Below are 26,984 nucleotides of genomic sequence, written 5' to 3' on the forward strand. Positions count from 1 at the left end.
TTCTAACTATTATGCCGGTAAAGCGAGATCACTAGCATGTTTGGTGTTCTGTGTGAGTAGAAAGACAGAGGGGGGAAAATCAAAGGATTCAAAGGCATTCACTGAGTAATGCAAAAATTCTCATATGTGGAGACATTTTACACAGCAGGAACTTAAGTCCATGTGTAGAGCAGGCTGCTCACATGGTGAAAAACAAAACAACACCGCCCCCTCCCCTGCTCTCTCTCTCTTGGCCTCACCCCCCTCACTCCATTGACATGCATAGCTGGCCTGGTAGGTGTAAAAATAGACTGGCAGAGCCTGAATTGGAAATGGTCACTGAATGCAGCCTGCAGTTGCCGGGGTTTTGAGTTCTCTCTGACACCAGCAAGCCAGCCAGCAGATGGGGAGAACTGGTGAGGGGCGTGTAGGGGAATTGAGCAGAGGAGCCAAGGATCATCTGGATGAATTGTCCACATTAGTGTCCCCTGGGGAGCCCTGGACAGAGCACAGAGGGCCAGCACGGGCCCAGTGACAGCGGGAACCGTGAGCGTGAGATGGGTAATGCAGCCCTCTGCCCGTCTTGTCATGCGGATAAGAGCGTAAGAGCCCATGGACACATGCAGGAGTTGGACAGAACCCCAGACTACTATGGCTGTAACAGCGAGGACACCCAAGAACTTGGGGTCTGGGTAAGTTCTAAGCCACAAACAAGAAGGAGGGGAGGATGGTGGCATAAGAATCAACAGTGGACCTCATTGGTCAACCTCTGAACTTCCTGGAAGGAAGTAGACAGAATAAAACCAATGTGATCCAACTACCCAGCTGTCTCTGGTTCAGTGGCACACTGTTGTTTCCTCCTGGTGCCACGCAGTGTCACATGTTTGTTCCTCCTGAGTTGGCTTTAGCTGTCAACTGACATTTGGAATAAGCAATGATGCTGTGTTTTTAATTCGAGATTGTGTCCAAAGCTGAAACATGTATTTTATTATAGAGTGCCTTTCCGTATTGCACTTACATTCAGGCTGTCAAATTCTTTTGTCTATTTATATATTCACGTATAGTTCATTTTCCATTAGGTCACAGGGTATTTTTTAAGCATATGCTAACATCGAATCCCAGTTGCAGCTTATAAAGGAGTTTTTCTTCCACTATTTGACCAACTTCAGTAAAAAGGTCTTTCAATACTGCCCTGATTATAATAATGCTGTTTTGTGCAGAGGCTTATAAGTCGAGCAAACATTTAAGTGACTTTCAGATTTTAATAATCCATTGTCATGATATGTTCTTTAAAATGGTTACAAAGGTTTATTGTGAATTGGGGAGGGGGCCAAAAATCTCTTTCTGAAATATTTTGATTTTCAAATTTGCTGGAGAATAAAGTTTGTTTTTGATCTGCCAAGCCCAGGAGTTTGACCTTCTTGCAAGTTATTTATTTCAGAGCAAAACCACGAGACTAAGCTATGTAGGATTTCTGAGTAAAAGAAACAGAGGAGTTGGACTCATATTTAGTTCGTGGCACCTGATATTTCCAGGGGTGAGAATAAGAAGTAGGTGAGGGGTCTGGGGCGCTCTTTGGCATTTACTCTGACCTGAATGAATTTCATGATTTCCTAGCATATTGAGAGTCAGACCACAGTGAAACTGAAACAGAAACTGAGCATTTATCAATAAAAACCATGTGTCGAGGCAGTGCGTGCAGTCAGCAGAAGTGAAAAGAAAGTCTGTCGGCACTGTAGTGAAAAAGAGGACATTGCTTCCAGAAAGGGGATGCAAGTCACCGGGCAAGAGAATAAACTTGAAAGGTGGGGAGTTTGGCAATCCCGTGGCGGGAGAGAACACCTGCCAGAACAACCACACAGCTGAGGTTTCTCCTTCTGGGTTACGGTTCAATTATCTGCATCCACCAGGAGAGTCACCCCAGTTTTCTGATCGGCCACCTCTGATGAGATTTCTGAACTGAGGTGACAAAAAAGGTAAACTTTTTTGTAACTTGTTAGTAACTTGACATGCTTGCTTTGTTGCAATATGTAAATGTATTCCCTGAGAAGTAACCGTCTCGTTTAAAAGGTCATTTCTATGAATATTTTTTATTAACTTAGAATGTAGACCATTCTTTCCAATGTTAGTTAATAGACCCTTCAATGTTTTTGTTACCTAGGTGTATTCCACTTTTTCACCTTTTAAACATCATTAAGAACAATGTAATTCATGAAAATAAGTTAAAGGTGCTTTAAAAATGAAATATAGGTAAACAAGAGCAAGTGTCAACACGGTTTTGAGGTCCAAGGGCTGGAATGAGAAATTCACTCACAACTTCGGAGTTCCGAAGACAATTAAAAATGTTTTAAAAGGAAGAAATAATTACCAGCAAGATCATTTCCTTGTTAAAATGTTTCCATTCCTATTTTTGTAGGTACTGGTTCTGAAAAATGGGAGTTGACTTTACAATATGATTTCTCCTGATTAAATAACATTCTTATAACCTACTGGTTAGTGAATAACTCTCTGTCACAGATTTTATAGATGGAAACATATAGTGATTGCTGTGACTTGGAAAGTTATAGTGGAGATGGAAATGCACCTGCTGTCCACCTTCCGAAGTGATGCTCTACTCAGAATTTCTCCACTTCGCCTGTGGGACCAAAAACCAAAAAAGGATTTTTAACACCAAGGATGACTTAAGCTGAATACGTGGTTCTATCTAGCTGAAGTTTTCTGAACTTAAGAACTCTATCATCTTTTCTTTCTGTTAAGTAGGTATTAGAAGACTGATGTCACTGACTCTCTAAATCATCGAGATAACTGTGTTCCTTAGTCAGTTTCCATCATTCATGTTCGTCGCAGTTAATGGCAAACGGTTGTTAAGAGCTTTAGACCTGATCGACTTACATTTTTATTTTATTCTTTTTTGGTGGAGCAAGGCAGAAACTGGCCACTTTTTTCTTAGAAATAAACTTAGAAATGTTTTATATAATTTATTGTGTTGTTAGTCCAAAAATTTCAAATAAATAAATTTTCCAATTTTTTTTTTCATAACCAGAACTCAACTTATGGGAAAAAGTAAAATCTGAGATACTAAAACTGCTGGGTTTTATGTAAATTAATACTTCATTTTTTCAGTAAATTTTATTTGGAATTTTGAATATTCTGGTGCTTATTGGTATAGACAAATACAGCAATGAGGAATAAGTCAGGAATTGTGTTAGAAGTAAGTAACCAACAATAATTTCTCCTTGAACAATGTCATTGCTTGTCCATATTTGCAATTCCATGTATAGGCTTATAAGCTTTTTATAAAAATGTTAAGAGAAAATCAGACTAGAATAATTTCCAGATACATTACATAGCAAAACACAGAAATGATAACCCCCCCAACCCCCCGGAATAAAGAAAAAGAAACTCAGTATTAGTTTGGCATTATGATCATTCTGTAAGTTTTAAAGTAACTTTTAAAGTTACAGTGAAAAAGATGAACAGCTAATATGTCACAAAATTTCTAAAGTCTATGACTGGACAAATAATATATTATTTTCATAACACATACACTAATTAATGCTTACACTCCAGAGCAGAGTTAGCAAGCTTCTTCTGTAAAGAACTAGTGAGTGAACATGACAGGCATTGCGGGCCACCTGGTCTCAGCACTTCTCTCTGCTGGTGTAGAGCAAAAGTGGCTATGAACAATAGATAAACAAACACGTCTGATGGATTCGAACTGTTACTAAATTTTTCTATTATTATTCAATTGCTAACTTTTCAATTGCTAAATATTAATGTAGTTACTATTTTTCTATTTTGTGAAATCATAATATAAGTTACCATTAATACGTTACCATTCCATTGACAACAGTATAAAATATGATGATATTTAGTCTTAGAAAATCGCCTTGAGAGTGATAGACTTTCCTAGGTATGCTGTAAATTTTTCTAGTTATTTGAAAAGCAGTTTGGAAATACACTTCAAACCCTAGTTATAATTTCTGGTTTTCACTTTTCCAATGCAGTAAGGACTCTAGTAGCAGGGAGGAGTTTGCATGAAGACAAAGGAGTAGACAAAACTTCTGGGCAGATTCCACCCCCAACAGCAGATAATGGGCTAGACTGGACTCTAGTCCACTTGTTGTGAGTATTCCCAGCACTCATAAGCATTCCTCCTTTCACTCAAATTTTAGGGCCCTGAGAGAATTCTACACCCCAAGACCTTATTCCAAGTCCACCAAGAGAATAACTGCCTTCCTAATAAAGCTGTAAAGCTCCTGAGCATTATGTTAGGGTTTTCCTCTGAAATGTGACTGCTTCTTACTTTAGACTTAAAAGGACTTGAAGATCTGTTACTGTCACAGGTTGGTTTTTTTTTTTTCAATTTTTTAATTTTTGTGAATTTCATCATAACTGACGCTCAATGTTATATTAGTTTCAGGGGTACAACATAGCAATTCGACTCTATGTTATGCTATGCTCCCCACTAGCATACTATTTGTCACCATATATTGACTATATTTCCTGTGCTGCACCTTTTCTTCCCATTATGTATTCATTTCACAACTGGAAGCCTGTATCTTCTGCTCTCTTTCACCAGTTTTGCTAATCTCCCCACCACTTTTTCATCTAGCAACCTTCAGTTTGTTCTCTGTTTTTATAGTTCTGATCCTGTATTTTTTGTATAGCCTTTTCTGTTTTTTAGATTCTACATGTAAGTGAAATCATATGGCATTTGTCTTTCTCAGTCTAATTTCACTTAGCCATGTTGTCACAAATTGCAAGGTCTCATCCTTTTTTATGGCTGTGTAATATTCCATTGTGTGTGTGTGTGTGTGTGTGTGTGTGTGTGTGTGTGTGTGTACACACATCTTCTTTATGCATTCCTCTACCAATGGATGCTTGTGTTGCTTTCATATCTTGGCTATTTTAAATAATGCTGTGATAAACATAGGAGTACCTATAATTTTTGAATTAGTGTTTTCATTTTCTTTGGGTAAATATCCGGTAGTTATCACAGTTTGACAGTTCCTTACAGAGGAAACATGTGGGGCAGATAGGAGTCGAGAACAAAGTTCAGCTGTTTTTAAATTCTTATTCAGAATAAGTCTGAGTAATGGTTCTAGTTTTTCTGTTGATCACAGAAGGGAAAACGGAATCATCCCTCAGATTCCTTTTCAATTTCGCTTGTGCAGATAACTGCTATACATATTACAAGTTCACCTACGAAAGAAGGAGTTCTTAGAGATGCCTTATAGTCTCTGCCCGTGTTCCCAGGATAGCTATATGTGGGACATAAATCAGGAAAGCCACGCAGAATCCAAGTAGGCTCCAGAGGTATGGCTTCTTGACCACGCTTTGGTAAAGTGCAATCTAGAACAACACGAACAAGATCATTTCATGTTTTTCTTCGCTTGTGTTTTCATTATGGCATCATTTTTAGATTTGTATGTTGCTCTAAGTGTACTGTTTTCTCGCAGTGAGAACATGTGTTTTTTCATTGTAGTTTCTTTGCTGTATCCTGTTAGTTTGCTTTGTCCCCAGAGCAAAACCATAAATCTGTTGCTTCATCACCATTACTTAGGTTACCTGTCTTAGCTGATTTTTGAGCTATTACATTCTTCACTTTTTTATCAGTTATGCTCAGAGATTTTTATTCTCTTGTTTCATTTATTTGAACATTTTTTCCAATTTCTGTGAAGAATTTTATCTTGTTTATATCAAGGTTTTGTTATTCTATAAATTTTCCTATGATTTTTAGACCATGAGCGATAGTTTCTGATATTGTGGAAACGTTTTAGTTTTTTCTGCTGTGCTGAAGCAGAAGATGGTTTGTTCATCAGCCAGTGTTTATTGAGCTGGGCCTAGTTCTAAATGTTGGTGACGGAATGATGACAACACCTCCTGTGGTGTGGGGACAGGCTTTAATCATAGGTTGGGGATGGGGCAGTGTGCTGCCTCACTAAAGTAAGAATGTGCTGGAGGTGTTCAAGGGACAGAAAGAGGGCATGACTGAAGCAAGGTGTACAAGGAAGAGAGTCTGAGAGGCTGGCACAGGTCTACCTTTGCAGAATTTTGGATTACTTTCTTTTTTTAAAGTTTATTTATTTTGAGAGAGAGAGAGGGAGAAAAAGAACATGTGTGTGTGTGCAAGCCAGGGAAGGGCAAAGAGAGAGAGAATCTCAAGCGGGCTCCATATGGTCAGTTGCAGAGCCCTACGTGGGGCTCAAACTCATGAGCCAGTTAGATCATGACCTGAGCCGCAGTTGAGAGTGAAATGCTCAACTGACTGAGCCACCCAAGTAGGTGGATTTCTTCAGAGAGAGCCACCCAAGTGCCCCTGGATTTCTTTCTAAAGGCAGTGGGTCTTGGTAAAAGAGTTTGGATTTCATTTCAAATACATTGGGAATCCGCTGGAGGGTTTTAGTCAGGGAAATAGTAGGACTTCATTTATGCTTCGAAAGCTTTCCCTCTCTCTTCCCTTGGTGAAGGTTGGATGGTGAGTGCAGCAAGAGTGAAAAAAGGAGGCTAATTTTAGTGTCCTGGAGACCCTGAGGTGTCTGATGATGGAGGGTCAGGTGTAGGGTGAAAACGGAGAAAGTCAGAAGCAATCAGGTCGTGGACATGTTTTTGTTTCTATTGAGGGATCGTCTCAGCATTGTAAAAGAAATAAGGGACTTTTGGCTTAAGCAGCTAAGTACAAGACAATTCTATTTATTAAGATGGAATGGTGTGTGTGTGAGAGACAGAGAAGAGAGGGAGGGAGAGAGATGTGATTCTCTATCTAATAAACCAAGCATGTCAGTATGTCAAGACAGTGAACATTTTTCTTCAGTTTTGAGTTCTTAGAAGGTAGAAATTAGAGACTTTAAGTGATACAGTGAGCATGAATGATCACCAGTAGCCTGTTTATAACTGCTATAAGGAAACTTCCTATAGTTCTGATATTAACTTTAAAAAGAGCCAAGAGTATAATGAAATCCATTCTGATAAAGTATGCAAAAGAATATGAAATGATACAGAGCATGGTTATATAACTTTTGGATGAGTTATTTAAAGATAAACGTTGAAAGAAGATAAGACATGGATCTTTCCTCCAAGAGCTTTCAATTTTAGTTTGAGAAGTAGAACTTATCCACATGTAATCAATTAACCATATAAGGCAATAGGCAATTAAGTAACAATGGGAGTGGTAAAATGAGGACCTCTAAGATGCTGAAGAAGGGGAGAAGCAGTGCAGGGTTGTGTTTGGGGGATGCCTCATGGACAGCGCTGATGTCCAGCCAGTATGCAGCAGAGCAACTGTACTAATTGTTCATACTTTGAAATGCTTCCATACACATTAATTAAACAGTTGCTTCTATGAGCCCACCTTTAAGCTGTGTCTTCTACTGAGGCTACCTGGAACTGATTTCCAGGATTTCCTAGTCCATTCCATCCCCTAAATAAGCAAACAAAGGAATAGTGCCTGGACCAGCAAGGGGCCTCCAGGACCACCTGCATCTATCTAGTACTACTGCCAGCATCCACTGTGATTGGTTGGCGCCTAGGCTGTACCAGTTGTTAAATGTTTTAAATATCCCTCTGCTAACGGAGAAGTTGGAGCCTGTAGTAAATCTTGGAAGCAGAGTACAATCTTGGTTCCTGTTGAGAAGAAAGTATATGCAGTAAGCATTTTATTGAGCATCTGCTAAGTGCCAGGCACTGGGTCTACCAAGACGCATAAGACATGCAACCATGGCTTAGAGAATGTCATCCAGGATGGACAAAGCAGGAGTCCCAGTAAGGCCAAGGTGTGGTGAGAAGGCACAGGGTGTTGTGGGACAACTAAGGATAACAACTCAGAGGGCTACAGAAAAATCACATCTTGAAGCATTATGGGTAGATCACAAAACCAATGTTGGAGTCAAGAGTAACACTGGAATGATAGAGAAGCAGTATGTAAACCCCCATGGCCATGACAAAGCTAGTTTCTGTTGGACATGGGTGGAACTCATGAAATTTCGATAGTAAGTGTGGAATCAAATTATCAAGAGTTTCATAAGCCACACTTTAGAATTTGGACTGTGTTCTAGGGAAAGATCACTGACTGCAATCTGTTTTAGAAGAATCGATTAGATTGCGGATTGCATATCAGAAGCTCCGTCCTCCTTGTGGGGCCTAACACAGTACCTGGCACCTCCTTGATGCTTACTATATATTTGTGAAATTTATGAATAAATTAATGGCTAGGAAATCACCCAAGTTAGCCAATCTAGTTGTGGATGTTTTCCAGCTGCAGGTGGCAAGCCCCCAGATGCAACCAGAGGCTGTGAAAACGGCACAAAAGATATTTCTAAAAACATTTAAGGAACTTGGTAACTAAGAAGTTTTCATTATAGCCTTCTGTTGAAGAAAGGAATGTACCTTTACTGAAAATGCATACACATTACTGCTGTAAAATATCAATCGTATGAAACGTCCTTACTCTATAAAATATATATTTCCTTGAATTATTATACGTTCTTTAGATTGAGTTGTACATAAAATGCAATAGTTTGAAATTTATTGGAAGATTGCATTGTGATAAGAGGAGTCATTATAAACAGGATCTAATCTAATACTTCTATTTTATTTTTCTTGTAATGAGGTTCATCGAAACCAAACAAAATTCTTTAATTGAACTATGTAATATTTCTAACAGTCCTTCTTCTGCTGTACTTAATAAAATTACTTCCACTGTACATATAGTGGCTTTTTCAAGGTCACACGTACGATGGAGCTGACAATACTCTGTGGAGAGAGCTGTTTTTTCAACCATATTTTGCTTCCTTCCCACACAGACATCTGTTGTACTTCTTATCTACTTTCATTTGCTGTCTTAGATTTAATGCCCTTTTAGTGAGTCAAATTTAAAATTTATTATGTCACAAGAAATATCTACTGGTTTACTGATTATTTTCATTAAAAGTTCCCCTTGAAATTTGGGGCATATTAGATCATATTTGACTGTCAGAACTTTCAGTGTTTGACTTTTCAAAGCTTACATTCATGTCATATTTGTGTGGGCTTATGTGACTATAGTAAAACATTCTTGTGCCTTTCTTTAAATTTGCTTATAAGAGGAGGGGAGGGGGGGATGGGCTTGGAGGAGGACACTTGTGGGGATGAGCACTGAGTGTTATGTGGAAACTAATTTGACAATAAACTATTTGTAAAAAAAAAAAATTTGCTTATAAGAAGTAAAAATACTACTATGATCATCCAAAGTATGATCATTTCAGTGTTATCTTTGTGCTAACGAATTATATCTAAAAGCTATGCAAAAGCCAGGTGTTTAAATAGTAGAGATTGTGAATTGAAATTGTGTTTTTGATGAGTTATAAATATTGCTGCCATATTATTTTAAGTGTTGATTTTTTTGTACTTTATCTATGGCAGTTATTAATGACTTACAAAAGGGGACTTTGAAGTATTTTCTTTTTAAAACAATTTTAAATTAAAATATTAACATTATTTTTTAATGTTTATTTGTGTTTGAGAGACAGAGACACAGAGTGTGAGCTGGGGAGGGCAGAGAAAGGGAGACACAGTATATTCTTATACAGTATATCTGATACTCTAACAATTTCTATACTCTGGCTAACAGTTCTATTAAATAAGCATATCATGTATTTAAACATTAAATTTCTAAGATCGATAATTTGTCTACTAAAGAATTGTCTGTTACTTTATCAAGGATAGATATGACAAATCAGATCAGTCCAGGCAGAACTACTGTATTAAAACTAGAGCTGAAGTCTTTGTAGATTTGCCACGTTAGTATCGTATCCTTCTAGGTTGTTGACATTCTGAAGGAAATTGGAAAGCATCCACTAAGACCTCTTGTAAAACAGAAGTACGTAAAAAATGTGTGACTCTTAACTTCTCGGAAATCAGTGGTTGTCTCAAATAGTTTTTTCCCCCAGATTTACAAGGAAAAAAGCAACTTTTAGAGATAAAAGGGATTCAAAAAATTTCTACCCATAAGGTGTATGTTTTACAACATTGTCCATATATCTATAATACATAATTATTGTTTTTAAAAAATGGCTTATCATATTCAGCTTCTTGTGCATTCTTACATCAAACATTTTGACCAGCTAAATGATTGATGATGACATAAGGAATAAGGCATATTTGAGTTGTGTACAAAGGTGTATTTGAGTTGTGTAATAAATACATAGAATAAAAGGTCTAGTTAATCCTTTATGTCAGCACCTCCCCAAGTGTGTTCTGTAAACCACTCACATCAGAAGAATCATCTGGGGTGTTTTAAAGTGATGTAGATGGCTGAGCCCCACTCCAGACCTCCAGAATTAGAATCTCTGAGGTGGGAGTCAAGAATATCTATTTAATAAGATTAAGCATGATCTCTAAGTAACCCCTAAGTGCACTAAAATATGATAACTACCGCTTTCTGTTCTAAGAGGTTGATTTTATTAAAGAGACAGGGCTGAATATGTGCCATCAGCACAGAAGGGCACAAGAGTTTAAAAGCCCTTCACATTTTACTAAGATTCTTCTAATCCAGGTTTATTCGACTGATTGCCAAAATTCTATTTAGTGGCAATTGCAGAAGCCAAGAACACACAGGACACACGGGAATGGAGTCTGTTTTGCTGGCAAATGTTTCACAAACTTGTCCGTATATCTGTAATACATAATACTGAATGGGCTTCTGCACTTCTTACATGATGGTTTTAGAAGTAAGAAAGTGCCTGCATTACACTGGAATGGAATATCAAACCACAGCACTTAGAGTACACTTAAGCTCCACTTCCAAAAGCTAGTAATTACTGTATGTGTATATAGCGGCCTTTAATTCATTGTTTAATCTTGTGAATTCCCATCAGATATCTAGGCACTGAGTTTCTTTAAGACATTGTTGTATAAATGTGTCCAAAAAAATTTTTTTTTAAATCAGAATTTCTGGGGCGCCTGGGTGGCTCAGTCGGTTAAGCATCCTACTTCGGCTCAGGCCATGATCTCACATTTCGTGGGCTTGAGCCCCGCATTGGGCTCTGTGCTGACAGCTAGCTCAGAGCCTGGAGCCTGTTTCAGATTCTGTACCTCCCTCTCTCTCTCTGGCCCTCCCCTGCTCACGCTGTCTCTCTCTCTCTCTCTCTCAGAAATAAGCAAAACATTAGAAAAAAATTTTTTAAATCAGAATTTCATTCCACTATTGAGCAGCCAGCATGAACAGCAAGATTGCTCCAAGTGATCTGATTCTTCCTGGGAACTTATTTGTTCAATAATATCCTAGTTGAATTCCACACTTGTGCCTAAAAAGTTTTTTAGTGCATGATAGATGATTAACAAAATTCTTTTGGTCTTAATAAAATGTCTTAGTACATCAGCTAATGTGAAGCGTCAAATATTCGTTCCATATATTTTCAACTTTAAAAATTACATATGCATTTCTATGTTTTTAATTTTTTAAATATTTATTTATTTTTGAGAGAGAGTGAGAGACAGAGTATGAGCGCGTGAGGAGCAGAGAGAGAGGGAGACAGAATCTGAGGCAGGCTCCAGGCTCTGAGCTGTCAGCACAGAGCCCTATGTGGGGCTCGAACCCGTGAACTGCGAGGTCATGACCTGGTCTGAAGTTGGACACTTAACCAACTGAGTCACCCAGGTGCCCCATATACGCATTTCTAAAAGAGCTGTAAAATTAAATATGGAATCAATATCTCCCAAGAAAGTAAATAGTGAATTCCAGTACATATACTCACTGATTATTTTCTTGAAGAATCGAGCAATTGATCCAGGTGGAAATGTTAACTTCCATTCCTGTTTAAACTGTACGGGTCATACAGTTATAGCTACATGTCAGAGCCCAGCCACGGACATCATCAGCCAAATTACTGATACTGAGTTGCTTTCTGGCCCATCCCTAACTCTTGATTTGGCATTGGGGCTAGATATATTCTACACAGGATCAAAAGTAGGCTGAGATGTAGAAAATAAGAGTAGAATTTAAAACAAGAAAGAAAAGAAATAAAAGAAATGTAGACATGTAGGGAGGGATTCTACATTAACTATTAATAATGAAAGCTACCATTCTTTAAGCTCCTATTATTTGCCAGATGCTGTCGTGGTGCCCTCCATACCATTGACATTGACAGAACATAAATGCCCTTTACTCCTGGCGATAGCTCTGTGAGTCAGGTATTCACATTTCCTTTTACTGAGTGTGTGCTGCCTCAATACACTCTTTTTTTAAGGGATTTCACATTTATTATTTAATGCACATAACACTGTGTGTTTTATAGACCAGTAATTAGAAGGCAGTAATCTGCTCAAGGTCCAGACATCTCATGGTAAGCGTTGGGACCAGGACTGAAAAGGAAATCTAAGCTTGCTACGTTATGGTTTTTTAAGGAAAGAAAAAATGTTAAAAGGCAGACAGGAGAGAAATTTAAAAGTGGGTTGAAAGATTTTCAACAATTGGAAAAAATCGCCCACTTGGAAAATGTCAAGTAAGATTTATTTTGCTTAATACCAAAATAAATTTCAGAGAATTAAAAATTAAATGGAGGGGTACCTGGGTGGCTCAGCCGGTTAAGTGTCCTACTCTTGCTTTCTGCCAGTGCAGAGCCTTTGGATTCTCTCTTTCCCTCCCTCTCTCTCTTGAAATAAGTAAACATTAAAAAAAGAGTTAAATGGGGGCGCCTGGGTGGCTTAGTCGGTTAAGCGTCCTACTCTTGCTTTCTGCCAGTGCAGAGCCTTCGGATTCTCTCTCTCCCTCCCTCTCTGTCTTGAAATAAGTAAACATTAAAAAAAGAGTTAAATGGGGGCGCCTGGGTGGCTTAGTCGGTTAAGCGTCCGACTTTCGCTTAGGTCATGATCTCGCGGTTCATGGGTTCGAGCCCCGCGTCGGGCTCTGTGCTGACTGCCAGCTCAGAGCCTGGAGCCTGTTTCAGTCTGTGAATCCCTCTCTCTCTGACCCTCCCCTGCTCACGCTGTCTCTCTCTCTCTCCTAGAAATAAATAAAACATTAAAAAAAAAAGTTTAAAAAAAGAGTTAAATGGAAAAAAAGTAATTTGTTAAACCTAGAAGAAAAGGATGAGAAGTATTTCGTTGATTTCAGGGTTGGAAAGCATAAATGCAATGGAATAAAAATTTTAAAGTGAGGTTTATACTTTTTTATTTATAAAATTAAAAACTTCTAGGAGTCAAAATATATATTAAGAAGAAAATAATCTCAGAAAAGTTTGCAACAAATATGACAAAATATTAATTTGTCCATATAAAGTTTTTAAAAATAAAAGGACATTTAAAACTCCAAAAGGACCAAAAAAGTGAACAGACAAGTCAAAGAAGACAAAAAATGTAGTAGACAATACATGTATAATTAGGTGTCACATTCTTCAAAAATGGAAAAGATAAATCAAATGCATAATCATACACATATCAACTGAGCAAAGCGAATTTGAGTGTGTTGTGTGGAGATCAGCTCTTCCACAAACAGATATGACTATATCTTTTGATTCAGCCTCTCTCAAGGGCAGTTTTGCAATATTACAATATGTATCAAGAATCTACATCTTTGACATGATTATTCCACTTTTAGGAATTTAAACAATGGACATATCAAAACAGGGACAAAGACGTTAAACTTTTGACCACAACCTCTTTGACAATAATGAAAATCAAAGTTACTAGTTGCACAAATGATTAGAAGCTAAAAAGAACTATGATCAATCTATTAACTATTGTATGAGAATTAGAATATCTTTCAAAACTTTTGAATGATGTAGCAATACTGATTTGATGATATTTTAAGAGGAGAAGACAGGATATTTTTTCTTAACTTTGTGAAAACATGATCTTTACACACATATATAGTGTATAGGTAGAAAAATTCTAGAAGAAAAGACTTCAAAATATGCACTGTTAAATTTGAGTAATGGAATTGTGGCTGCTGGCTGATTTTTTAAAATGCATTTTTCAAATGTTCTACTATGAGAACATACATGTTTTTATTATTACCCCCTTACATTGCTTAAGGGAAGGGAGATTATAAGAACAAAAAATGAGTTAAAGAGCGTAGAAAGTTATATGATATTAGACAAATAGTCTAATGGGATATATATTTATATATTCTTTAGGTTTAATAACACATTATTATTTTATTTAATATCCTACTGTTATTTAGCATTTTGATTCATTTGGAGGAAGAGACTTTTTATGGGTACATTTTTACTACTTAATTTTTACTGGAAAAATAAGATTTACTATCAAGCTTTCCTCTAGGTGTAATCAACATTTAAACAGCAGGTGTGATGATTAATTAAGAACAGCTGAGAGAAGTTTTATCCCTCTTGGAAGCAGTCCAGATTTAAATCCCACTCAGGGAAATATGTCAGTATGAGCTAGTAAAAATCAGCATGCTGCTTTAAAAACAGAGGAACAAATGTTCTCTTTGAAGCTTACCATGCTGTGGAGCTTGAAAAAACTTTTGCTTTGTAGGTAATGGTGATCACTGTGATAGAGACATTGCTCTAGATCGTCAAATACAATATGCAGTAATATTTTGAAATAGTGTAACTGTATCCTTAAAAGTCACAACTCTTGAGGCAGATGCCCTGAGCGGCCCGGTCGGTTAAGGCTCCCACTCTTGATTTCAGCAGAGGTCACGATCTCAAGGTCGTGTCCCATGTCTGACTCCACACTAGGCATCTAGCCTGCTTGGTATTCTCTCTCTCTCTCTCTCTCTCTCTCTCTCCCCTCTCCTACCCCACTTGTAAGTGCAAGCCTTTTCTCTCTCTCTTCCTAAAAAAAAAACCTCACAACTCCTGGGTTAACAGTGTTAAAGAAAAATCTTGGTATTCCAGAGGTATCAATGCCTTAGGGTTCAAACTTTGGGTCCTGCCTCTAGCTCAAGAAAGGGAACTGAGCATCAAGAGAGATCAGAACATGATCTTTGGGCCAGAAATGGGGCAGCAGTAACTTTTCTCTGGGACAGAAAGCAGAAGATACTCCTGTTAAGTCAGTCAACAGTGAAAAGTGCACAGTGAAAACCGTAGGGGAAGCTATTGGGAGATAGTAGTGCTTGGTGGTTGATTATGGCCTCTGGACTGAGACTGCAGACCAGTCTTAGCTCTGGCATTTATTACCGAAAGTCCACGGACAAGTGGCTTAACCTTACTAAGCTTCAATTTCCTCATTTGGGTGGTTTGTCAGGATTATGTGGAAATATAAATGTGTTTGGCATAAAGTGCAATTAACCATTAATATTATAGTGGAAAGCATAAGAAATACAAAAAGTACAGAAAAGGCCTTTTAAGGAGTTTGTAGTCTGGTTGAGTAACGGAGTGTATGCACACGAGGGCAAACTGCATGTTGAAGAATCTCACGAGTGGGTGGACAATTTAGAGGAAGTGAGTCTGAGTGGTACGTAGAATTTCAATGTGATGCAGTCGGTCCATATTCTGTAGGGTGGTATTTATACATTTTAATAAATGAATCGCTAAAATTACATTCATATACATGAATCATGTAAAAATGATGAAGAATTGACTTGCTCACAATGCTTTTTGATAATTATATTAGAACAAAGTACACTGAAAAAAGTGTAGTAAAGCCAATAATAACATGTATATTCAATTCGCTTACTCAAAATCATAATCAGAGAGAAAGGCTTTAGGTCAGGCTAGATCTTTGTAATAACCACTTTACATAATAAGTGCTAAATTGATAGTTACATTTATGAAAAGATATCATCAGAGGAAACTCATTTACAAAGTGCCCTACAATTTTTATATGTGGGAAAAGTAAACCAAATAGAAATGGAGCTTCTCCAGCTATAAAGGACTGTATATTCTGTGGCATTGCCACAGGATTTGATTATATACCCAAGTTCTCATCATGCTTCACATTATGTGTTGGGTTCCCATTTCAAATGTTGCTAATCAGGAATGGCCCAATGTAAACATCTTTTTTAATATATATATTTATTTTGAGAGACAGAGACAGAGTGAGTGGGAAGGTGCAGAGACAGAGAGAGAGAGAGAGAGAGAGAGAGAATCTCAGGCAAGGTCTGTGCTCTCAGTACAGAGCCTGAGGAGGGGCTCAAAGTCACAAAACTGTGAGATCATGACCTGTGCTGAAACCATGAGTCAGATGCTTAACTGACTAAGCCACCCGGGTGCCCCAATGTAAACAATTTTTAGATAAAATTCTCAATACCTTTTATTTTCACAAGTTTTGTCCTTTAATTATGGCGACAAAGATAGCCTGCCACTTGGTTCTTAGTCAAGGACCAATAATGAGGTAACTAGGGTGTTAATATTTATGAAAGGTTTTGACATTTCAAAGAAGTTAATTTTGTTGGATGAACAAGATCTTTTTGGCTATAGTTAACTACTATTTTGCAAAACAAGTTCTAATGCTATCTTTTTATATGTCTCTAAGTAACCTAATTCTTGTTTAGAAATTTTTTAATTTCTAAAGTTTAATTTTTGAGCAATTAAAGCTAGAATAACTTGTATTTATTTTACCCGTTGTCAGCTTTGTATAAGCTTTGTGTATATGATAATGTTCTTCCCAAAGTTTCATTATGAACATAAGCATCTCTGTTGGCTAATATATATATTTTAGGCATTGAACTAGCCTTGGAAATTCTAAGGATGATAAGACATGTTTCCTGCATTCAAGTAAACTTATAGTTTTGTTCTGAAGATATATATATATATATGACTTTTTGCATACACACACACACACACGCACAAACATACACACGACAGTTTACTTTTATATGTTATACCACAGGCATATATTTAAATAAGAATGTAGAGGTAGAATTAAATATGCAGGTTTCCTATAACTAAAGTGAGGTATATTTTATATGCATAATAATTCTAAGACAAAACAGCTTCTCTTTTCTGTATCCTGGTCAGAATAATTGAAACAAGCCAATGATCTTTTTAAAAATTTGTTTAGAAAGTTAATTAATCTTATGGTAACTACCAGGATATTGAAAAAAATTATAATGTTATGCATTCAGAAATACTGAGTTGTCAGCAATTCTCTTCTTTGGGAGACTTATACAATACCAAAAGCTTATATTATGACTTTGTATAGTTTTTTTTTTCCCAGTAAAGAATGAAATGATAGTTTCTTATTTCTAAAAAAACCAGAATACTAATGGTTCCGTGTAGTCAGTATCAGTAAGATACTAGTCCCTTCTATATTTAATTTCTTTACTAATGCCATTGTTGTTATTATCTGTTAGCCTACTCAAAGTTCAGAGAACGTTGAGCTCCAGAGCCTAGCTAATCAAGTCGATTGCTAAGGATGGTAGTGTTCTCATGACTTCAACCGAAAGATAATAATGATACAAATGGACATCATCCTTACCCATTGCTCCTTATTTATTTACTTTTAGGAAGACTTAGGCATTATGTGGTTTTATTGTGGATATCTGATAGAATTATAAAAGAAACTTCAAAGAAACTTAATCTTAGGTAATGAGTTTCAGATAAATTAATATAACAAGTATAAATTTTGCTGATCAAGATTTGAAAACAAGTTTTAAATTTTAGGAAATCTGCAAAAGTATTTATTTGATTCAGCAAAAAATTCATTAGTGTAATTCATATTGGCCAGTGCTGATTCATGCCCCTATTTGGTCAAGTTTACCTTGTTGAACTTCTTCCTTTATTTTGTTTCATTTCCACAAATATTTATTGATCTACCCTGTGTTGGCACTGTGCGGGGCAGTGGGGACACAAAGATGGTAAGTCACGGACTCTCTTTACCGTAGATGGCCATTCTAGTTAGGGATATAGGTAAGTAGGTAAACTATGGGCACTAGTGAATGACTGAATGCTCAGGGTGTTATGCGACCCCAGAGTACAACTTAAGGGGAGAGAGAAGGTTGGAAAGATGTTCTTTCAAAAAAATTTTTAATGTTTATTTATTACTGAGCAGGGGGAGGGGCAGAGAGAGAGAAAGACAGAATCTGAAGCAGGCTCCAGGCTCTGTCAGTACAGAGCCCGACACTGGACTCTAACTTGGGAATGGTGAGATCATGACCTTAGCTGAAGTCGGATGCTTAACCTACTGAGGTGTTCCAAAGGAGCTATCCCAAGCCCCTGGGAAATAGGCCCACAGGGTCCCCTTAATATGAATTCTTGTAGGAGTCAGAACATAAAAAAACAACTGGTAGGGGATTCTTCATTTCTCATTAAACCTGGCTTAGTCCTGATTTTTCTTTTAAAATGGTCTTAGGCATCTGAGCCAAAGCTTAGTTCTATAAGATGAATTAACCCTGCTTTTGTTTTACTTACGTTTAAGTTAGGAGTTCCCTTACTTTTCAAAAATTCTGTTTAGAGTTGGTGCCAATACTGTTATGCCAACAATCGAGAATTTGTTTTGAAAGCTGCTTCAGAAGACGTGCAGATATTCTTTGAAATTCAGTAATTAGTAGAGAAGTTTTTATTGACTGATTTCCAACAGAGGGATTTTGTAGTATGAGCTGGAATGTTTAGGAGGGAAAAAAAAAGTGGTGCAAGCTACAAATACTTGATTTGTTAATCTTTTTTCCACTGCCATGTGTTATATACTATAATTAATCAAATGCATTGCTTTTTTAAGCCAGTTTTCCATTCTGTGTTTTACATTGCAGTATAAAATTGTATAAACTCTATATCTTGCATGAATTTAATAGTTCAAACCGTTCTGGACAATTGCAGCTCATAGCACAAGGGTAAATTTAGGAAATTATAGTAAGTCACATCCATTAAGGATAAAGCAATATCTCATTTGTATCCCAGTCTTATGGGGAAAATGTCAGCTGCATGATATCAGTGTCCTGAGCTCATGAGAAAGCTCCTGTACAGAATTCTATTTTAGTCTTAGTCTCACTTAGTGTGCATATATATACATAGCAATTTCTTTTTTATTAGCACTTCCTGGCATTTAGTGCAAAATGTTGATGGATCAATACAATTCACTTGTAGAGGCAATACAAAAGAACTTCCCTATTCCTCGGAGTTTTATGGACAGAGAAATGGTGAGGAGTGAAGTAAAATCCAGTATCACTACAAAAAAACAAAAACAAAAACAAAAACAAAAACAAAAACCCAGGCCGTCTCCCAGAGGTTATTTCTATGGGCTATTTCTTTATTACATACTCTCTCCTTTTTGTTTATTTTTTTATTTGCTTATTTATTTTATTTGTTTTTATTACTTTTTAAAAGTTATTTGTTTATTTGTTTGTTTAGATTTTATTTTAAAGTAATCTCTGTGCCCAATGTGGAGCTCTAACTCACAACCCCAAGATCAAGAGTCACATGTTCTTCTGCCTGAACCGGCCAGGCACCCCCTCTCCTAGGCTATTTAGTGTTGTATTTCCAACCCACTATAGTGTAGTGCTAGCATTTTATATTTAATCAGTCCAAAACCAAACTATTATATTCTCTCCACTTTTAGGGCATCTTGTCCCCCAAATTCCTACTATTGATTGGAAGTGTTACTCATTATCTACTAAGGAATCTGAAGCAGGCTACAGGCTGCTGAGCTGTCAGCACAGAGCCTGATGTGGGGCTTGAACTTGGGAACGGTGAGATTGTGACCTGAGCTGAAGTTGGACGTTTAACCGACTGAGTCACCCAGGCGCCCCAAAGTAATTTCCTTCTTAAACAGTATACATCTTACAAATTCTTTATTTTTTCTATTTTAAAAAAAATGTTTCATATTTTATTTAAATTCTAATTAGTTAACATATAGTGTAATATTAGTTTCAGTAGTAGAATTTAGTGATTCATCATTTATATACAACACCCAGTGCTCATCACAGCAAGTACCCTTCTTAGTACCCATCACCCATTTAACCCATCCCCCCACCTCCCCTCCAGCAGCTCTCCAGTTTGTTTTCTTCAATGAAGAGTCTCTTTTGGTTTCCCTCTCTCTCTCTCTCTTTTTAATTTTTCCTATGTATGAATTTTCTTAAATTCCACACGAGTGAAATCATATGCTATTTGTCTTTCTCTGACTGACTTATTTCGCTTAGCATAGTACACACTAGCTCTATGTATGTCATTGCAAATGGCAAGATTTCATTCTTTTTGATGGATGATTTGATATATATATATATATATATAATATATCTGATATTTCTGTATCCATTCATCAGGGGATGGACATTGGACTTTTTCTATAATTTGGGTATTGTTGATAATATTGCTATAAACATCAGGTTGCATGTGCTCCTTTGAATCAGTATTTTTGTATTCTTTCAGGTTTTTTTTAATATTTATTTTTGAGACAGAGAGACAGAGAGTGAGCAGGAGAGGGCAGAGAGAGACACACACACACACAGAATCTGAAGTAGGCTCCAGGCTCTGAGCTGTCAGCATAGAGCCCGATGCAGGGCTTGAACTCACAAACTGCGAGATCATGACCTGAGCCAAAGTTGCACACTTAACCAACTGAGCCACCCAGGTGCCCCCTTTGAGTTTTTTTTTTAATTTAACTTTTACAACTTTGTTAACACTCTCCTGTGTAGCACTGAACCACCATTATGGGGGCCAGGAAATGTATGTAAAAAATGATATTATCTATTACATTTAGCATAATGCGGACTTATTAGAATTGGAATTTTGCTTTCTAAAGCTCATTGTTTGCACTCAGCATCCATGTAGATCATCGCAAACATGCAAAAGAGGCTGAAAGCAGCACATGCCCCTTTGGGACCCACATACTTTACAGAATGGGGCAAATAACTTCTTGAGAATTATGTGCACATCAGAAGGGTGGGCTCTTGCCATCTTACAGATGACAGTGAACTTAATAGTAGTTTAATGAAAAGGACTAAAGACACACAAATTATTTCTAGTAAACAACATAATTATCATGCTGAAATTCATGACACCCAGTAATTAGAAAAAGAAAAAGGAGATATGTTAGATGTGTTTCCAAAAGAAGAAAAAAAGAAGAAACTCTAAGAGTGGCACAACCAGAATTCCTAGAAAATAAATACATTGTCTTGAGACAAGAAACTATATTAGAAAGTAATGACTTCAGATTCCTATGTTATTCTGAAGTAGATATTAATATTGCAGGACATATGTACTCAAAAAACGAAAATAAAAAATTTGAATTGGGTCACTGATGCATTTGCTCTAACTTGGTCTTTTTTTTTTTTTTTTTAACACTGTAAATGAGTTCAGAATTGCATTTAAACAACTAGAGTCAAGTTGTCAGTGTGTGGGGTTCTCAAGCTGTAATTAAGTGATCTCCCTAGAAAAATCCATCTGACTGACACAGACGTACTCCAGGCTGTTGTAAACAAAAAGCCCTTCTATATTTCCACGTGCTTCTTAACAGGGCTACACGAAAATTAACAGCGTAAGGATATATATCGTGATAGAAAAACAGGGAGGGGGACAAAAACATAAGAGGCTCTTAAATATGGAGAACAAACAGAGCGTTACTGGAGGGGGTGTGGGAGGGGGATGGGCTAAATGGGTAAGGGGCATTAAGGAATCTACTCCTGATATCATTGTTGTACTACACGCTAATTAACTTGGATGTAAATTTAAAAAAATAAATTAAATATCTATGCAAATAAGTATGTCCAAAAAATATGCAAATTTTTTAAAGATAGTGGTTATATTATAAAATAAGCCATTTGTGAAGTTTTCATTGAAATAATGTACTTTTTTTTCCAATCCTGAAAAAATCCATGCTAAAGAGGCAGTTTACTTTTTAGTATGTGCTGGCCATGGGGTGTGGCCCGCGCCTCATCTGCGTTGCCTCACGTAGCTCCTTCTGTTTGTGTGAGGCATCACACAAACATGCCTCACTATGCCTCCTTCAGAGCATAGTGTCTGAAGATGAAGACTAATCAGACCAATAGGGATAAAAATGCAGTGCCTACTTCAAAGGGACAGTAGAAAATTAACACTGTAGGATGCCTGGATAATAAAAAATTGATGAAAGATATTTTCACTTGGTGGGTTTCTTTTTTCATCTCCGACAGTTTTAAGAGCCTTCAAGGGAAACTAAAACCTAATTCAGGTCCATTTATTCTGATCCTTAGGTATAGCAGTGGGATGAACTCTAACACATCTTCCTCCCTCAAAGGTTCTGTAAAATTTGAACACGCTGTTTAGTTAGAGACTGGAAAGAGTTTGGTGTAGAGGAGATTCCTTAGAGTTCACTATTGTTACCTCCTGACCTAAATGTTATTACAGTTGGTTATTATTCATTTATAAATCCTACTCTGTTTATGACCAGTGACGATCCAAAAGGAAATTCCTTTGGAAATTTGTGAACGTTACATAAAAACTTGATAAGCTCTTCCATGTTTTGGCCCATTTTCATTTGGGCCATGTTGAGTTTCATGTTGGCAGAACATTTTTACAGACATGTCCAGATAGTGGGAAGTTAGAAAAGAGATTTGGTCCGGGATACGAGTTATTTAATTTTTTCATTATTTTACACACAATTAATACCATTTGGAGGTCCCTGAACAGTAATAGAGAACAGTGTAGGATTGGGCCGTGTATGGACATAGTATGTATTATTCAACTTCTATTGTGGATCTCTAAGTTTTCATTATTTTTATTGTTGGCATGTTAAATGAAGATTTCCACATTACTTAGCTATTGAAAATATTAGGGAATATTTATGGAGAAACTATAATACTCAGTATAGGATTTATGGACCATTTTGCTTGCCGTTGCCCCATCAGCATCTTGAACATTACACTGCAAAACAGTCTTAATGTCCTGAAAAGGATGGAATTGGTATGTTGTAGTTGGCTCATTTTTTTTTCTTAGTTCGTTTTTTTTTTCATTTTTCATTTTCATTTTGTAATTTTAATTTTAATTTTCCCCAAGATTATTAAAAATAATAATATGAAAACATGAATGAGTGAAATAATTTACCTGGTGTCCTGGTGAAAATCAACATCCAAATTCAATACTAAGGGAAAAAATCCCTTGTCTTTGTATAAAAATGTAGTTTCAAACAACCTCACATAACAAAAAGATATATGCTGGGGCGCCTGCGTGGCTCAGTCAGTTGAGCATCTGACTTCATTTCAGGTCGTGATCTCACAGTTCGTGGGTTTAACCCCTGCGTCGGGCTCTGTGCTGACAGCTAGCTCAGAGCCTGGAGCCTGTTTCGGATCCTGTGTCTCCCTCTCTCTCTAACCCTCCCCTGCTCATGCTGTCTCTCTCTCTCTCTCTATCTCTCAGAAATAAATAAAACATTAAAAAAAAAGATATATGCTTAAAAGATTCAGGGGGAATTTATCTATTTAGTTAAACTTAGTCATTGTTCTGATCCCAACTCTCCATTTTATGTGATAGTATTTTTTTAAATAGTATTTTAAAAGCAAAAATATGAACACCTACCCCTCAGCCAATTTTCTTAGCACATAGGTCACTGGAGTAAGAACAAGTTTTGGTGAAGTTGCATTAACTGTCTTTGAATCTTAGATCACCTTTAGCATTTTATACTATGTAGCAGTATAAAGACCCATTGAAATGACACTAAAAAATGTAGGTTGATCTGCATGCTTGAGCTAACGTGTACAAACCTATGGTTTATAGCAGATTTCGTTGTTAGCGGCAGCCGACTAGAAATTATCAGGTGGGATTTTGTGGCTTAAAGTGTTTTACCTGTCCTATGTGTGTTCTAACTGCAGAAAGACCACTCGTGAAATTATTTCTAAAAAGTTCTAGTATGTCTAGTGTGTAGTTCTCAATTGTCCCCCGATTTTTAATTTATAACAAGATAGTGATAACAATTTGAGTTACTAACAGACCTAACTTATTTAAACAATCCAGCAGTCCCTATACAAAAGTATGGCTATTTAGGCAAAAATATTACTAGATGACAGAAAGGGTGCTTTGTCAAATCTTTGCTGTTGGAAACAGACCACACACACCCCATTCTGGTTCCCTTTTTATCCTTCTGCACCTGCACACATCAGAGTATTTTCAAACACTCTGGTCTTCTGGCAACAACCTTCATATTTAAAGAAGATCACACATATGGGTCTATACTTAGATTTGCTCAGTGTGGCTTCGGTGTGCCTGTCATAAGGCTACGCACCTTCAAATCATCTTACTTAATCCCTCCAACAACTACAAAGTACATTTATTTTTTAATAAGCAAACTGAGATACAAAAGGCGTGAGATCATACAACTCGTGATTTGCTAGACATGGATTTACCTTATCCAGCATTCCTAGGAAAAGACCTAAGGAACGGTAGAAATGTCCTCTATTTCATGATACTCATATTAAGATTCCCCCCTAAGTTATTTTAATAAATTTTATTTATTTTGTATTGCTATAAAAATGTGGATCTCAGCTAGGCTGATAAACCACCCTGTTTTTATAAAGGAATAACTGAGTCCTAAGAAAACAAGCAAATTATTAAAATTCCACAGGGAACATGTGCTTTCCTTCAGGTTAATCAGCAAATATTTGTGGAGGCCAGTAGAAGCTGCTGGCCGACTGACACTATTCAACCCATGCTTCTCAAACTTGAATAACGTAGTCTACTCTTTCAAAGTATAAAAACAAGTTCATGACCTCCAGTGTTACTTTAATTATAGTGTTAATTTTTTAAAGTTTATTTATTTATTTGGGGGTGGGGCAGAAAGAGAGAGGGAGAGAGAGCACCCCAAGCAGGCTCCACACTGTTAGCACATGGAGCCCATTGTGGGGCTTGAACTCAACAACTGTGAGATCATGACATGAGCTGAAATCAAGAGTCAGATGCTTAACCGACTGAACCACCCAGGCTCAGTTTTGTAAAAAACAAAACCACACAAAACTCTTTAAATCTTAAGCCATTACTAAAAAGAAAGTTTTACAAAGTAACATAAACAAAACTACAAAATTAACAGTATTCAAATGCTTGACTCCAGTTTAGTAGAATGGATAGCAGTGACTAAAACTAAATAACAGCTATTGGGCTTAAGAATAAAAAGATTTAACCTCAGGTTTCTATAATTTAGTAGGCTTGTGAATTTGACTTTGATGAAAATAACAAAGAATATCTTTTTTGTAAGCATGTTGTACGAACCATTATTAGCATGCTTAAGGTTTTGTTTTTTACTTCAGAGTAATAAAAATATATATCAATAAAAAATGTCAATTTTAAGGGCATGGGATTTGATACTCTTAAAGCTCTCTCTATTTACTTGGGGAAGGAATTAATATTGCCACGGAGGTTTGTATGTACATAATCCAGTAAAAGCGAAAATTGGGAACCGAAAAATGTTTCACCATGGATTTTCTATTACTCTCACTGCCAACGGTTGACACAAATTGAACCATGCAGAGATAGCATCTAAGCCATACGTTTATTTGCAACTTTAATGTGGCTGCTGACTACTGTTCTTTTGGTTCATCATGTTTACCATCTTGCCTTGTATAGTGATCAGATTCTCTGATGATTCTCTGCACCACAGCAAAACTTTCTGTGTATTATGAATCTATATGTCATTGCTACTTCACTTGTTATGCAGTGAATTATAAACACAAAGCATATACCAAAAGTGTACAGTTGTACTTGTTAAAGGGTAGCCATCTAGATGACCTGGAACATGCTTATATTTTTCTTAGTAGGTTATTATTGAAATGTAAGCACAGAATTAAAAACAAATCTTGTAGCAAACTCATGGATGCCTGTGAATATGCCCCTAGACTTTGAGGAAGCACTTCTTTAGGATATAATGTGGCTCTGTGAATGCACATTCCTCTTTGCCTTTCATGTCCACCCTGCTGGGTGCTAAGAAAGTATTCTGTTTTTCTAACGTTCAGATACAAAAAAATGTACAGAACACTGTCAAGAGGAATTTAAAAGGAAATTTTTCTTTCTTGGCTTGAGATGCCACACCAGGGTTGCAAGGGGGCAAGTTTTAATGGCATCCATCTGTTGCAGATTACAATAAGTGGGGCTCAGCATTTGAATTCCTTGTCCAGATTCAGACTTTATAGGCCTAAGTACAATTGGTTTTAGGACTCGAGAGTCCTAGGACATAAAGCGGCAGAGGAGAAAGAGGTTCAGTTTACATTGGTCGGAAACTTTCCCGCAAGGCATTGCTATTACCTCACTTTCTCTTTATTGAGCTGTTATGAGTGAAATCTTCTGGTTGAACCAGGAGAGAGCAATCTATTTTGAGAGCATACTTTCCCCCTACTTACATTTAACTTTGAAGTAATTACTTTTGTCATAACTCAGAGGGAAACATGCTATCATAAAAGTTGCTGCGTCTCTCACCATGAGTCCCTGAATCCTCTTTCATCTCAGTGTTGACTGAAGGTAACCAGACCGACTGCTGTTTATCTTAAGCTCTTATGTCAAGAGCTTTAATCACAGATTGACCTCATTGTAGCACAGGGAATGCCTATGTCTATGTGGAAGCAGGAAAAGAATATGGATTTCCACACAGGTCTATACTTTTTACCTAAAAGGATGTCAGTATGCATAAAATTTGAACTCCCATTTTAATTTTGTTCTCGGAACTCACCTTCTGGATCTGTTTTATAATTAACACTTTCATTTTATTTGGATTTGCAAAATGCATTTATAATGCATTTTGTCCCTTGAGGAAAACTAAAATTTTTAACAGGTTCTAAAAGAATCCAGCTTATAGCAAAGGCCACTATAACTCGCTGTTGAAGAGGTCCCCAGCGGGATGGCTCAGGTGTTACATTTCCGTTTGGCCTGGCCCCTCCAGAACACGGGGGATGTATTTTGCTAAAATACAAGGGATTGACTGTAAGTCTTTGACTTGCATCTACTTTTTAGAAGTTTGCTTCCGAAAAGAGAAAAGCAGTTATGAAAAACAGTAATGTAGGGGTGCCTGGGTGGCTCAGATGGTTAAGTGTCCAACTCCTGATTTCGGCTCAGGTCAGGATCTCATGGTTCCTGGGATCGAGCCCTGCATCAGGTTCCGTGTGCTGACAGGATGGAGGCTGCTTGGGATTCTCGCTCTTCCTTTCTTTGCCCCCCTCCCCCCACCCCCGG

General features: G+C 37.1%; 1 protein-coding gene across 1 annotated transcript in view; it reads left to right on the plus strand.

Moving 5' to 3' along the window:
• Nucleotides 1-536: 536 nt before the first annotated feature.
• ANK2 (ankyrin 2) overlaps nucleotides 537-26,984 on the plus strand; it is a 221,727-nt gene continuing 195,279 nt past the window's right edge. The window contains exon 1 of the mRNA XM_077754996.1: nucleotides 537-671. Within this exon, the coding sequence (XP_077611122.1) occupies nucleotides 537-671 (135 nt within the window). The remainder of the gene's footprint in view (nucleotides 672-26,984) is intronic.

Source organism: Crocuta crocuta, unplaced genomic scaffold (assembly GCF_008692635.1).
Source record: "Crocuta crocuta isolate KB4526 unplaced genomic scaffold, BGI_CrCroc_1.0 scaffold52, whole genome shotgun sequence".
Taxonomy (NCBI): Eukaryota; Metazoa; Chordata; class Mammalia; order Carnivora; family Hyaenidae; genus Crocuta; species Crocuta crocuta.